A 14,045-nucleotide genomic window follows, 5' to 3' on the forward strand; every position below is an offset into this window, starting at 1 on the left:
CTTGTAAAAAGATATGTGAACATTTTCAGAATGTACTATTTGCACTAAAACAAAGGAAAAAATTTGGAGTTGTCATTTATTGGTTATTATGTTGATTTTATGTGATTTTACTGGTGTGGCCCAACTGAGATCAAATTGGGCTGTATATGGCCCCTGAACTAAGATGAGCTTGACTCTCCTGGTCTAATCTTTTTCCTGTCACATCAAGTAAGAATTTTCCATCACTGGTATCTGCAGCAGTGACATTATTGTGTGTATGGATCCCTCTGCGTAACTATATACAGAAAGTGGCCTCATAACATTTTCCAAAGTAATTTTTCAGTAAGATAGACAGCAGACTTAGCATGTTGTGCTACGGGACTTTATGGGGAATTTTTTTCAAATTACTGATAAATTAATGAAAGCAAGTACTTCTAAGGCCCATCGCTGCATATGATTATAGCTCTGTAACTTAGAATTAACTCTGTAAAGTCAGGCAGTTTCTAAGGAAGACAGTAAAAGAGCCAGTGCTCTAGCCAGCCAGCATTCACTGATATTAATGTGGGTTAAAAATACAAAAGACAGTGGGATGATTTCACTTTGTCTCCAGCACAGTGTCTCACATTTTCTATTGATTTTACTCTGCAATAACTTGAAAATGTGCAATTATCAGGTTAAAATCTCAATACAAAGACTGAATCAAGAACTAAGTAACACCCCTGATTAGGTTCAGTGAAAGCAGGTTCAGGGAGTAAATTCTCAGTCGAGTGTCGCTCAAATGTTGCAACTGTGAGGAAAGAATGCAGCTTCAGCCTAATTCAACCCAATTTCCGTTATTTAATTAATTGGTCAAAACATCATTTGAATCTTTTGAAACTTTTTGGAGATTCCTAAATTGTCAAACTTGTAACATATGCCAGTCTATGACTAAAACATGTTGCAGGACTAACAGTTCTGCTATGCCTTACGGTAAGTATTCTGGAAAGTGAGGCCAAATTAGCTTACATGCAAATTAACTCTCGGGCTTACAGTTTAAAGGCTGTTCCTTTTAAACATATCTTAAGTTAAAACATGCATAGACGAAGTATCAGTAAATGTGGAAATGTAAAACTGTAGCTGCTCACCTCAACACCAGCTGCATCACCGCCATTAAACCAACAGCAGGTCAGAGACTAAGTGCAGTGTGACATCTTGTCCAGCAGGTGGAGACAAACTCTCGTCATTGGAGCCTCCAGAACATGAAGCAGATCCTGAACAAAGACTGAACACAATAATATGTGTCTGCACTTCATTAATAGAGAAGCATAATATTTAAACATGTAAACATAAGAATACACTCCCACTGGGGAGAGTGACTGAAAATTTTACACCGCAGAAGTAAACTCATAGTTTTCACATGGGGAACAAATTCACCATCAACAAACAGTGTGACATATATGTAACATTACAGATCTTTGACATGAGGAGGTGTTAATTTTAAAAAAATGGCAGAAATGTATTCAAGCATTCCTTCTAAAGTATGTTTTCTTCCAGACTTCCTCAAAATGTTCATCTGGGCCTACTGAAACGTGCTGTGCAGTGAGAAGTATCTGTAGTCATAAAGTCGGCTCCATGTATGCACTGTATGTGTGCAAATGACGTGAGTCGTGATGACATACTTAGTAAATGTAGGAGCTTCATTTTTTATACACATTAACCTTGGCTTCACTGTAATCAATAGCAAACATCACACTGTCATCGGTTTGACCATGACTCACCCAATGCGATGTCTGTATAGGCTGGTCCACAACTGGCCTCCGCTTTCACCCCTTCAGCTCTCGGTGTGATGGCTGGAAAGATGGTCTGTCATCTTCTGAGCCTGAAGTCTTTGCATCAATGTCCACACTGGCAACACAGATAGGGCTGAAGACTGCAACCAAAATGATCACACATGCGATTACTTGTTGCGAGTGTGCAAGTTAAAATTTCATGCGAGTGAATGATGATCATTTAGCTGCATTGTTTTCGCTTTAACCAGCTCAGGCAGCCACTGCGTTAGCCATAGTGGTGGAAAACACAACATTTATGACTTCATGGCTCTGCCAGTCTTTTCTTGTCTGATGAGTAAAATGAGTTCTTAAGCTGTTGTGCGTTCCTCAATAACAATTTAGGAAAGAAAAGGCCAAGAGGGAGAAGTCAGTGTCATACACACCTGATGATCAGACTGCAGATGCAGGCAGGACCACCTTTCCTGCGTCCTTGTCCTCTGCCTCACCCTCATCATGACATTTCTGTCACTGCCTGACACATGGTCAGCTGAGAACTTTCAATTATCTTTTAGGGAGCAGTCTTCATATTCTCATTTCATTCATGCAACTGGATTTCTGCATTTTCAGTCTGCTGCAGGATGTCTGCCTCTTGGGCCTTAATTTAACTGCTGCTGTGGTCTATTGCAAGGGAGGTGGATGAGGGGGACCTGAGGGAGACCTATAAATAAACAAGAATAAAAGGAGTTAGCCCACTCTCACAAGGCACATCCTCAGATCTTTTCATCTACAGGCCCTGCAAGGCCGGGCAGGCTAACTACAGCAAACAAATCTGAACAGTCACTGTAAAAAGCACAAACAATAGATACAAAGTTAACGATTAAATGAATGATTAAAAAATGCTGACCGCAATACATTCCCATATACCTGCTATACCGACATCTCACACACAACAAGAAATCAAACCCCCCATAAAAGTTGTGTGGCCATACTGCAATATCCAGAGACATACAGCTGTTAAAAAGGCACACCTTAACTTTTGTGGAACGAGCTACCCCTTAAACATCCAACAAATGTCTTACCACAAATCATGACAACTGAGGCCTTGTGTCTTCTCTGTCCTCTCATAAAATATTCAACACCTCCCCACTCACCTAACTGCCTCCTCTCCCAATCAGAGGCCGATAGTGGAGCACCATCCCATGCCACTGGTTACATGACGTTAGTGAAATTGGGTTCAGTAATAATAATAACTATGAGAAGATATTAAATGCAGCACAAGCCAAGAAGATGGATACCAAAGATGATGGACATGCCACAAAACCTTTTGCAAAAATAGCTGGAGTTTGATATGTTAACAACCCAATGAAACCCAGAGGATACATTCAGCAAAAAGACATAAATAGGTCTGTAAATGTCACTGTTCTCAACCACCTGGTTGATCTGTTAGCAGTTGGGCATGTGAAAATCCTGACCACAGAACTGTGTGGGCTTCAATTCCCTATGGGTTGAGGCTCACCATCTGATAAATACAAAGTTCTCAAATCTTCTAGGACTCTCTGGAAGGCCTGAAGAAAATTCCTGTGTTTCGAGATTTTCACAGTCAAACTACATTTAAGCTTCGAGCGAACCTTTCAACATTAATGACCACAGAATAAAGCTAAAAAGAAATTAGCATACTGGTCAGTTGTAATTCAGTTGTACAACTGCTTACGAGGAAAAGGGACTAAAACACAAACCATCCATGCAAACCAGCATCCAATCTATTAGTTGCACGGAGCTAATACAATGCGCAGCTGATCATATAAAGCACTAATATTATCTCATGAGCAGCGTTTACCAACACAACATTGACATTACACTGAATATAAAACAGTCTTACAAATACACCAGTATACAGAACATGTATGTCTCGTATTTTTATCAACTCAGAACAGTCTGTTAGTCGGCTAACGCAATTAGCACGAGTAAACGTGGATTAGCCGTTCGGCTAACGCTGCTAGCTTGCTAATGTACTCAGCACAAGTCAACTCGGTAAACAATACTACAGTTTAGCATAACGGCTAGCTGCCTCAAGCTAGTACTTAACTCATCAAAGTGTCGGCGCAAAGTATCAACTCCTAGTGGAGAAACGGCGTCAAGTCTCTAGACTCAGGCAGAAATGCCAACAGCCGCCATGACAAGCACAACAACGTTTCATTGCCTGTGTGTCTGTGACCTTCAACGGGCGCACGGACCGAAACAGTCCGAGGCGGGACAAGCGACCTTACAGGCACGACACCTGTAAGCCACATGAACCACCGGCCGCTTATCAAAGTCAATAAGCGAATAATTATTTTATTAAAATTATTTTACATCATACTGCAGACTTATTGGGTGTATTGCTGTAGACCAGAGGAAGTTTAGTGTTGAGTTTTGAAGCCCTTTATTTTTTATTAAACTTTTCCGCCGTTGGCTGAATGTGGGCGGAGCTTGTGTCTCCATTGGTTGCATAGCAAGTCTCAAGCAAGCATAAGTTATGGCAACTGGACTAACCTCGTGTGAGTCGAAAACTCACACGAGGTTTCGTGTGAGTACGAAAAAATGACGAAAAAATATTATTTTTTCGACTCACACGAGGTTAGTCCAGTTGCCATAACTTATGCTTGCTTGAGACTTATCATGACCTGGATGACTGAGAACATCCACAGATTTGTTGCATAGCAACCACATTAAAGGCAAAGGTGAGGTCACAACCAATCACAGCCCGTCTATCTATCTATCTATCTATCTATCTATCTATCTATCACCCCCATTCTTCACCTTTCTATTCTTTCTTTAAGGGCAGCACGGTGGGCTCAGTGATTAGCAGTGCAGCCTCATAAAAACAGCTCCACTCCTCTGGTGGGCTGTTTTCTGTGGCCAGTTCTGTGTTCTCCCCGTGCAAATTGATTAATTGGACTCTCTAAATTGCCTCCCAAAAACAAAAAGAAAACAAAAAAAAAAACCCAAATTAAAATAAAACCAAAAAAAATTTATTATCAGTCATTATCAGTGAATAAATATAATTCACCCTTAATTCTACATTTGTTTGTTTCTCTCAGTAAATGCACCACATTCTGGTTGTTATTGTTCAAACACTGGTGGCTCTGATTTAAACAGAACTAAAGCTTAGAAGGTAGTTTTTAGTACTGAACAGGGTTCATATGGTGGAGAAGAGCTTGTTCTTCCAACAATGTCATTGTTTTTTCATTTAATGTGCACATACTGTATAGTACTTGCAAACAGCTGATCTGCACCACAACTTTTAATTCATTGTATTGGACAGTAAATGGGGGCTGCACAGTGGTGTAGTGGTTAGCACTTTCGCCTTGCAGCGAGAAGATCCCTGGTTCGCGTCCCGGCTTTCCCGGGATCTTTCTGCATGGAGTTTGCATGTTCTCCCTGTGCATGCGTGGGTTCTCTCCGGGTACTCCGGCTTCCTCCCACAGTCCAAAAATATGCTGAGGTTAATTGATTACTCTAAATTGCCCGTAGGTGTGAATGTGTGAGTGATTGTTTGTCTATATATGTAGCCCTGCGACAGACTGGCGACCTGTCCAGGGTGTCCCCTGCCTTCGCCCAAGTCAGCTGGGATAGACTCCAGCCCCCCCCGCGACCCTAGTGAGGAATAAGCGGTGTATAGATAATGGATGGATGGATGGACAGTAAATGCATTGTCTTGTATTTCTCTTTGTATAAAGTGGGATGTAAAGAAGAATTTGACTGTAATTTTAAACCTGATTACTCAAAAATTTAGCACACAGGGAAACTAGTCAAAGTAATGTTTCCAAGAATTTCTACATGTGTGTGTGTCTGAAGCAAGAACTTGGGAATTTCACCATAATCTTCCTGATTGTGGTCTTTCATTCCATTTTCTTTCTCAGTGTAGCCAAATATTTACAATTATTTTGTTATGCGGTTGTTGGTTATCGGATCCAGTGTGTACAGCAGTAATACAGATTTCAAACTGAAATATCATTAAAGGGAGACTAACATCAGGATTAAGATGAACAAAAACAACAATACTGTAAAAACATCAGATTATGTTCTTATGAATATTTAGAAAAACAAAAAGATTCCTCCACTGGGATGGACTAGAAAAGGACTTTTTGTTTGGAAAGCTTGAAATTTCAAGCTGCCAGCAGTCGCTGTTTTAGTGGGAGAGTGATTAGAGATGATGAACAGCAGTTGTGAGATTCACAAGGCTTTATTTACTCTTGTCTACTTTCCTCTTCCATTTGCTTATTTCATAACCTCATGTACTGACAAATGCTTAGCTAAAGAAATGGTAGTGTGATTATACACACTGTAAATCATGTCTCTTGTCACGTTTCTGCTTCTCTGCTGGTATGTCTGGCTCTGCAGGTTTCTGATCTGCAATTACTGGCCTCACCAAACTCCCCTGGGCGTTTAGTTCCTTTATGTCTTGTTTCTTTGTCTCTGCTTTCCTTTTGTCTGTCTATTTTAGTGTCACCCCAACAGGTCGAGGCAGATGTCTGCCCTTCCTGAGCCTGGTTCTGTCAGAGGCTCATTCCTATCAAAGAGAAATGCAAGGATTTGTTGTTTCTCTTTAATATAATACTGTAAAGTGTTGATTTTATGACATGAAGTTCCCTGGGAGGACTTGCATTGTGAGGCTTGTGGGCTTTATAAATAGAATTTAATTTAGTGGAAATTAAAAAGGCTGCAGCTTTGAAACATATGCAGCATTGTTTTTCAGTTTTTGCACTGTGCTTAATAGAGATGGAAAACAGTTTAGGGTCTAACACCCAGATTAACTTGACCTGACAGGATTTTTAAAGCTGAAGTAGGTCACCAAACAATTTGCACTGCAGTAAAATATTCACCACAGACAGTCTAATTTGTACGTGTTCATTTGGAACAACCACACGTGCCTGTACTTTCCAAACATCATTGAGTTTTATGGCACAAGTCCAAAATGTCTTTGTGATCACTGGATTCATACACAAAAAAGAACTTTGACAATTCTCTGGCTTTACACGCATCTGCAGCCAGTTCAGGTCATAGCAATTTAATTGTCCCTGCTTTTAATCTATCACCCATCACAACTCTTTGTTTTTCTCCAAATACACTCTTCCTGGTTCACCTGGTGTGACACTTCAGATCTAGTTTTGCATGTTTTGTATGTACGGACAGTGAAAGGTGTGTTCTCAGTTATGATACTATTGTTAAATCAGCCACAGTGAGGTGGTTGTTGCAGTCATACCATAAACCTAAGCTTTGTTTTCACAGAGGTTGCTTTCCCAACAATAATAACAATTTTATTTGTATAGTACAGTTCATACAGCAAGTGAATTTGAAGTGTTATACATCAAATAGTGAATAAAAAAAGACGAAAAACTTAAACTTACAGAGAGAAAACACAAGAAAAAAAACACACAAAAAATAGGTCTGATGTCAGCATATTATACCAAACTACATAGGAACTACATAAACACAAGTCTACAAAAACACCTTTAGAGGTTTTGCTCTGCAGGCACAACAGGTGAGGCTCATTGACACAGAAGGCAGCATCTCTGTACACCTTAGTTCTACTAATAAGACACCAGAGTTAGTGTACTGTAGGTATCTAGAAGCTGCAAGAGCTAGTCTGTTAAAAGTCTTCATAACAAATCTGAAAATTCATTTTAAAATGAGCAGGAAGTCAAGGAAAAGCCTTTAAAAGTGGAGTAATGTTTCCTCTGTGAAAAGACATGCTGCTGCATTTTGGATTCCAGAATAATAGCTATAGTTATGGTTGTAGTTTTTGTAACTGTCAGGATTATTTACTGCCGCTTCACACTTCAGGGCTCAAATTTCAGTTAAAAAGACTCCCTTAAAGATGAAGAACATGGTAGTATGGAGTAGTATGGCAGCTTTTCTTCATCAGGAGCCGTCTTTGCCGGCACAGTCAGCAGAATGATTTTTATAAGGCAAAGGCAGTTAGACTTGTGTTTCATATTAGAAATCTGCATGTGTATGAGATTTTTGTAGAAACAGAAAACACAGATGGGATATTTTGTCACCCTAAAAAACTGGTTTTAATTTTCTAACGTGAACTATTCCTAATCATGTCTAAGAATGCAAGAAGTCTTCACATTTGCAAGTATTTTGAACACAACACCAACAGTTTTGCAAATATGTTATTTCATGTTCTTCCAAGAGTTGGAGTTCATTGCGAAAGATGAATGGACAAAAATACCAGTGGAGACATGCACAAAGCTGGCCAGCAATTCTAGAAGTGTTTGATTGGTGTAAAAGTCAATAAAGGCTTTTCTGTGAATAATTTTGGACATGCCACTTTTTGTTTAAATGTAAATAAAAGCTGAGGAATTATTTGTTCATAATGATAGCTCTTGTACATTGTCTTATTATCTTTTGGGAGACAACTGTGTCATTTCCAATCAAAAAAAACCCTTGCTGGTTGAATAAAAGTAACTTTAAGTCAAAATTTGCCAGGGGTATGAATAATTTTGGGCTTGACTGTATGCTCAGCATGAGGTAGCATGTTATGTTTCCATCCCACACACACTGTTCAACAGACTGAAAATAGCTGGTTATAAAGCTGACTTTTCTTATGAAGGATTTAGCACTTAAGGTTGGGCAACTTTCCTCGGGTTACGCCCTTGTTTACCTTCTAGTGTCTGAAATTTTTTGATTTGGAAACTTCAGTTACCGTCTGTTTAAAACTAGTCACACCCAAATCCTACCTGTCTGGCAGCTATCAAACAAATACATTTCACAACAATAGTCCCGTGTGCAGCATCAGCTCATCCACATTCTTAATGTCATACTCTACCTTATAAATACAGACACATCAGACAGGAATTGTTGCAGACATTACTACATCAGGTATGTATCTAGCAGGTACTGCTGATTATTTGTACTGATTAACACAAGTGTAATGTTTTAATTTTTAAGATCCTTGTTTAATTTTTTTTCCAGGAATAGACTTTTTACTGCACTTGTCAACGAGACAGAATGAGTGATTGTAAGTTTTTCTGATTACGATATTTTCTAAGAATTATTTGTAATGTGTAATGTACTGTGTTTTAGTTGCAACACTCACTGTACTTCTATATACAGCACATATACACTACCAGTCAAAAATCTGGACACACCTTCTCACTCAGTGTTTTTTACTTAATTATTTTCTACATTGTAGATTAATACTGAAGACATCAGAATTATAAAATAATACATATGGAATTATGTTGTAAACAAAAAAGTGTTTATCTTCAGTATTGAACTACAAAGTAGAAAATAAAATAAATAAATAAAAAGGATTGAATGAGAAGGTGTGTCCAAACTTCTGACTGTTAGTGTATATACATGTGGTCTTTGTAGAGTTCTGTGCAAGCACATGGACTATGTGTATGGTAATTTAAACACTTCTTTGAGCAACTGTTTTTGAAGATCATTTAAATATTAATAAGACATCACTGCCGGTGCTGTGTTGCTGACAACTGCTTTTATTTTGAAATGCTTTTCTTTCTTTTCTTTTTTTTAATCTCTAACCCTAGGCCGCATTGGTTAAAACTCAACAAAGATGTCTTTTAATTTCTTTTATGTTATTTGACTTGTGGTTATATATTTCATTTGTAATTTCTCTTAATTTATATTTCATTTTTTGTTCTTTCAATTCTAGCTGGCAAGCCGGTGAGTCAGTTTATTTCCTTACTGCACTTTACACCTGTGACTAACAGCATGAAAACGTACTAACGAAGCCGTTTCCCTCCACTGGGGAGGAGAAGAGGAGCTATGAAGACCACGTGGATTAAGATACCATTCTTTTCCAATGTTTGCTTTTATTGCTTCAGTTTCTGATCCTGTAACCTTGTTGTCCATTTTATTTAATTTGTTTCAGGAGACTAAAACAGGTGCAGAGAACTGCATCACAAAATTTTTCTTACGATTGCTTTTAGGAGGGACGTGGAGAGGGACCTCCAGGTGAACGTGGGGACGGACCTCCAGGTGAACGTGGTGGACCTCGTGGACCTCCGGGTGAACGTGGTGGACCTCAAGGACGTGGGGACGGACCTCCAGGTGAACGTGGTGGACCTCGTGGACCTCCAGGTGAACGTGGTGGACCTCGTGGACCTCCGGGTGAACGTGGTGGACCAGATGATGGTGGCAGACGCGGAGGCAAACCCGAGTAGAAATGGAAATGCAGTGATAACAACTAAATGATGAACACTGTGCGATATTGATTCTAATTAATTAAATGCATCTCCAATAAACTAATCCAGAAACTGATAAGACTGGTTCAGAGTTTATTCACATCAATATAAATTGTGTGGCAGAGTCCATCATAACAGTTTCAGCTTCCATACCAAAACATGTTGAAACTATGTAATATACAGCAGCATGCATCCACTGTTAAATTCCTACAACATAAAGTAATAGACAATATTCAATGAAAGGATTTAGATCAATAAATCTAAATACTATAACCCATTTACTAGACAGTATTAGATAAATAATGCAGTCAGAATAAAAGAGACAGCTGTATGAAGACATGTTATGATGATGGAAGGTGTTGACAGGAACAGGAAACAAGCTGTTTCTTAGCAGTAGTGTGGGTAACTTTATTCAAATCCAAAAGGGTTTCAGGCAGCTTAAATATGCTTCATAGTCATAATAAATTTTGCATATGTGTGCAAACATTAAAGTGGTGCTTAAGAAAATCTCCCAAAGCGCTATGAGGATGTGTGAATGGTCAAATCAGTTGGTTACAATCTGGCCATTATGAGGTAGACACTAAAGCACAATTTCAACTGGCATAGATGGGTTTAAGTGTTTTCTGGTTCAATGTCAAATCTTGAAGCTTGAGGAAAACCTCCATCTAGCTACTCCACCAAGGAACGCGGTGGAGTTATGTGACAATCGGTGTTGGTTTGTTTATCTGTCTGTCTGTTAGCCACATTACTCAAAAATGGACCAACAGATTTGGATGAAATTTTCAAGGAAGGTCAGAAATGCCACAAGGACCAATAGATTAGATTTTGGCAGTGATGTGGCTTATAGTCTAGATCCACAGATTTATTAAAGATTTCTGTATAATTGCAAGATAGCGGCACCATCACAGTAACTATGACAAGTGAACACTATGTCAGCTGCCCGCTGATGATCACATGATTGTGATCCTACTACAAATCCACCACTGAGGGCTTATCAGGACTTATACATCGGAAATGATACAAGAAACAGCTGATTACATTGTGGGGGAGTTTCTGAGTCCCATCAATTCCTGCTGCCCGCTACATATTTAGGTCATGCGATTCCGTATCCGTACATAATGTACACATGCATAACACACGCCTGTGCTCAGCGCTAGGTAATTTTGTTTATGGGTACATCTATATTAAATGGCCACATTCTATGTTGTCATGATTTTTAATCATCAATAACTAGTAAATAAATGGTGCATATCTTTAAAAAAAAAAATCCTGCATTTCTGACAATGTCATGTGAGGGAAAGAACAGCCTTGGTGGAGTACTGTACTCTCTGTGTTGTCTTGTTCGAAATGAAATTGTGAAATATGCTTGCATTAGTCTCCTGTTTCCTGCAGGCCCAACTAATCCTCAACCAATAAAACACAACAGCTTTGAATGTATTAAACCAACAAGATATAATGTTCTCTTTGTTAAGCTTTAGAAGAGGTGGATTTTGTCACCTTTGTACAGATCCTGGCTATCTGTTACCACCAGTTTCCACTGTTTATGCTAAGCTAAGCTAACCATCAGCTGGTGGCAGGTCCACATTGCATGGCATTTATATTCTTCTCTAACTCTTGACAAAACATTTAGTTTAAAAAAAGCAGTGTTGCTTTAATGCCTTGACTTATCAATTTTGCACTGCATGTCATATATTCCTGAATTAATTCATATTTAAATAATCAGGCTGAATATCTGATTAGGTGACCAGAGCAGGTTATCTATTGAAGTTGCACTGAATTCCCTTCCTGTAGCAGCACCAGGCTGAAAGCTTCCCTTGTAGACAAAAAAAATGAACACGTCCTTCATGCAAATTAAAATCTTAAGGTTTATCCTTTATGGCTGTATGTTGGTCTTGTGCTATTAATCAATGGAAACCTCCTCATAAAAACACTGAAATATTGTTTGCGGCTGTGTCAGATGTGGAAATCCATATGGACAGCACAAAACGCTGTGTTTCCTCCCACTGTTGCTCAGTGTGTACAGTTCTGACAGAGAGAGTAGCATCAGAACCTCCGACTGTACATTCTCCATAACAACAGCATCATCAGTCACAGTGTCTGCTGCTATTTTGTTTCCCATTTGGGCCCATGTCATTTTCTCCAGCAGGGTTGAGGTGAATCGAGAATGAGTCACCGTTAAACGTTGCAGAAAGTCTGATCTCGTCCCCTTGCTGCTGGATGCTCTGACGCACTTCTCCTTGATGTGCATTATTGTTTGTGAAAATTGTTCACATTTGGAGAAATGTGACTCACAGCGCTATTCTGAGCAAGAGATCTCCAGAGAATGTGGGGTCATCTGAATCCTTCCACCTACATTTGCTTTGGTGTCCCTTTCATGTCTTCACTTACACATGGCGATTTTTTGGAGCTTCAGAGTCTCCTGGTTTCCTTCACACACGGTTAGTATATTAGGATGGTGGCATTTTCTGTTCCTTTTTACGTGTGTGTGTGTGTGTTGGGGTTATATTCTCAGCAGCGTGTTCATTAGCTAGAACTATAACCTCAGCAGTACACTCACTGGTTTCTCCAATACGTTCCTGAACCAAAGGGCTTTCTAGCCTTGAAGACTGTGGGTTTGTCTGAACCATAATGTGGAGATTGGTGAGATTTAATGTTGCACTTCTGTGTTCCACGAGTCCTTCGTAAATGCATCGATTTATTCCTGTAGCTGAAGTGCCACAGACAGTGTTTAGATCCATGGAGTTTCTGGTGTGCTTGTTAAAGATTGTAACTGGATGATATTGATCTTCATCATGGTTGCCTCCTTCGTCAGGTTTCAGGACGCACCTGAAGCAGTTGACGGAAGTGGAAAAAATACCTTTCAGAGCAGTCAGCTTCTGTACAAACTGACTTTGAGCCTCTTCAGGATTCATGGGGTGTCTCTGATGTTCTGTAGATGATTCCTTTTCAACCTCTTCACTGATGTTCCCTTCACAGCTTTGCACTGAAATTTCAGTCTCATTGCCTCTGTAGTTTGAGGCGATTTTTCTGCACACTTCAAAGTTCCTGCTTCCAGTTTCGATCTTTGACCTTTCCAGCTGAAGCTCCTGAGACACAGATGGCGTTCTTCCGAATGTATTAACCACACTGCATCCAGTTGGAGCTTCTTCGGCTGACATAAGACAACACATCCCCTTAAATGTTTTTCTGAAAGTAAAAAAAGCATTTATTTATTATAAGTTGCCCTCAAATACAATACAAAGACCCACATGTCTACTTTGGTCACCATCAGTGGCTCAATCTTTGGTATTCACATGATACGATCCAACAAAATAAATACTTTTAAAAAGTTCTTATTAAGACCACCCAAGACCAAAACACAACACTCATATGTTTGAGGATATTTAAGTCATGTAAAAATATGCATTTATAAACCTGGCCTGCTTGAATTATTTAGTAAATGTCAGCTGAACGTGTTACAAGTCTAAAATTGTTGCTTACCTGCCCATTATGCCTGCTGGTTCCTCTTATTGCTCGACTTTGAATGTGTGTCTGCACTTCAGATGCTCACCAGAGCTCTAACAACAACATGGCACATTCGTTGCCATAGCGATGCAATAACTGACGCGATGGACCGTGTGACAAACTGCCAACCACTCTCATACCAGTAAGCAATCACCCTTTGAGAAAATAATAGAATATTTCACCAAATAAAAGCATGAGTGTATCTTGCATTGTAGCTTAGTACAGGTTTTCTGATTAATTTGCAATTTAAATTTCTGGAACTCTACAGGTTGAAACAACATTGCAAAGGGAAATAAAAGTGACATCTTGTCAAACGCACTGGAAAAAAATTAAACCAAATAGTGAAATAATGTCTGCAATAGATGATAACTATATTCTTTGATTGTATCTGAATATTGACACTACAAATATTTTGGTCAACAATGTTGTCCTGTGGCACTGTTTTTATTTCTTTATGTGTGTGTGTTTCAATCTTTTTTTTTTTTCTTTTTTTTAACAATTTATTTAGTTTTCCCATGTGCAGGAGTGGGTGAAGGAAGAGAAGTGAGGAACTTTGAAAGACCAATAGGACATACAAAAGTCTTTTGAAGAAAACCATAATATATGTATTACACTT

The 14,045-nt window shown here is 39.1% G+C and overlaps 1 protein-coding gene across 2 annotated transcripts; it reads left to right on the top strand.

Moving 5' to 3' along the window:
• Positions 1-8,435: 8,435 nt before the first annotated feature.
• Positions 8,436-10,004, top strand: LOC111578060 (cuticle collagen 36-like). Of its 2 annotated transcripts, none has more exons than XR_008599993.1 (3): positions 8,436-8,597; positions 8,691-8,736; positions 9,671-10,004. XR_008599993.1 is itself a non-coding variant. In XM_055005726.1 (3 exons), the coding sequence occupies exons 1-3, from the start codon at positions 8,727-8,729 to the stop codon at positions 9,902-9,904; spliced, it is 255 nt and encodes an 84-aa protein (XP_054861701.1). In that variant the 5' UTR covers positions 8,712-8,726; the 3' UTR covers positions 9,905-10,004. The 2 variants fall into 2 exon arrangements, 1 of the variants encoding a protein (XP_054861701.1); XM_055005726.1 differs by lacking the exon at positions 8,436-8,597 and adding an exon at positions 9,394-9,404 and having other exon boundaries at positions 8,712-8,736.
• Positions 10,005-14,045: the final 4,041 nt, after the last annotated feature.

The sequence above is a fragment of the Amphiprion ocellaris genome, chromosome 20 (assembly GCF_022539595.1).
Source record: "Amphiprion ocellaris isolate individual 3 ecotype Okinawa chromosome 20, ASM2253959v1, whole genome shotgun sequence".
In the NCBI taxonomy this organism is placed as follows: domain Eukaryota; kingdom Metazoa; phylum Chordata; class Actinopteri; family Pomacentridae; genus Amphiprion; species Amphiprion ocellaris.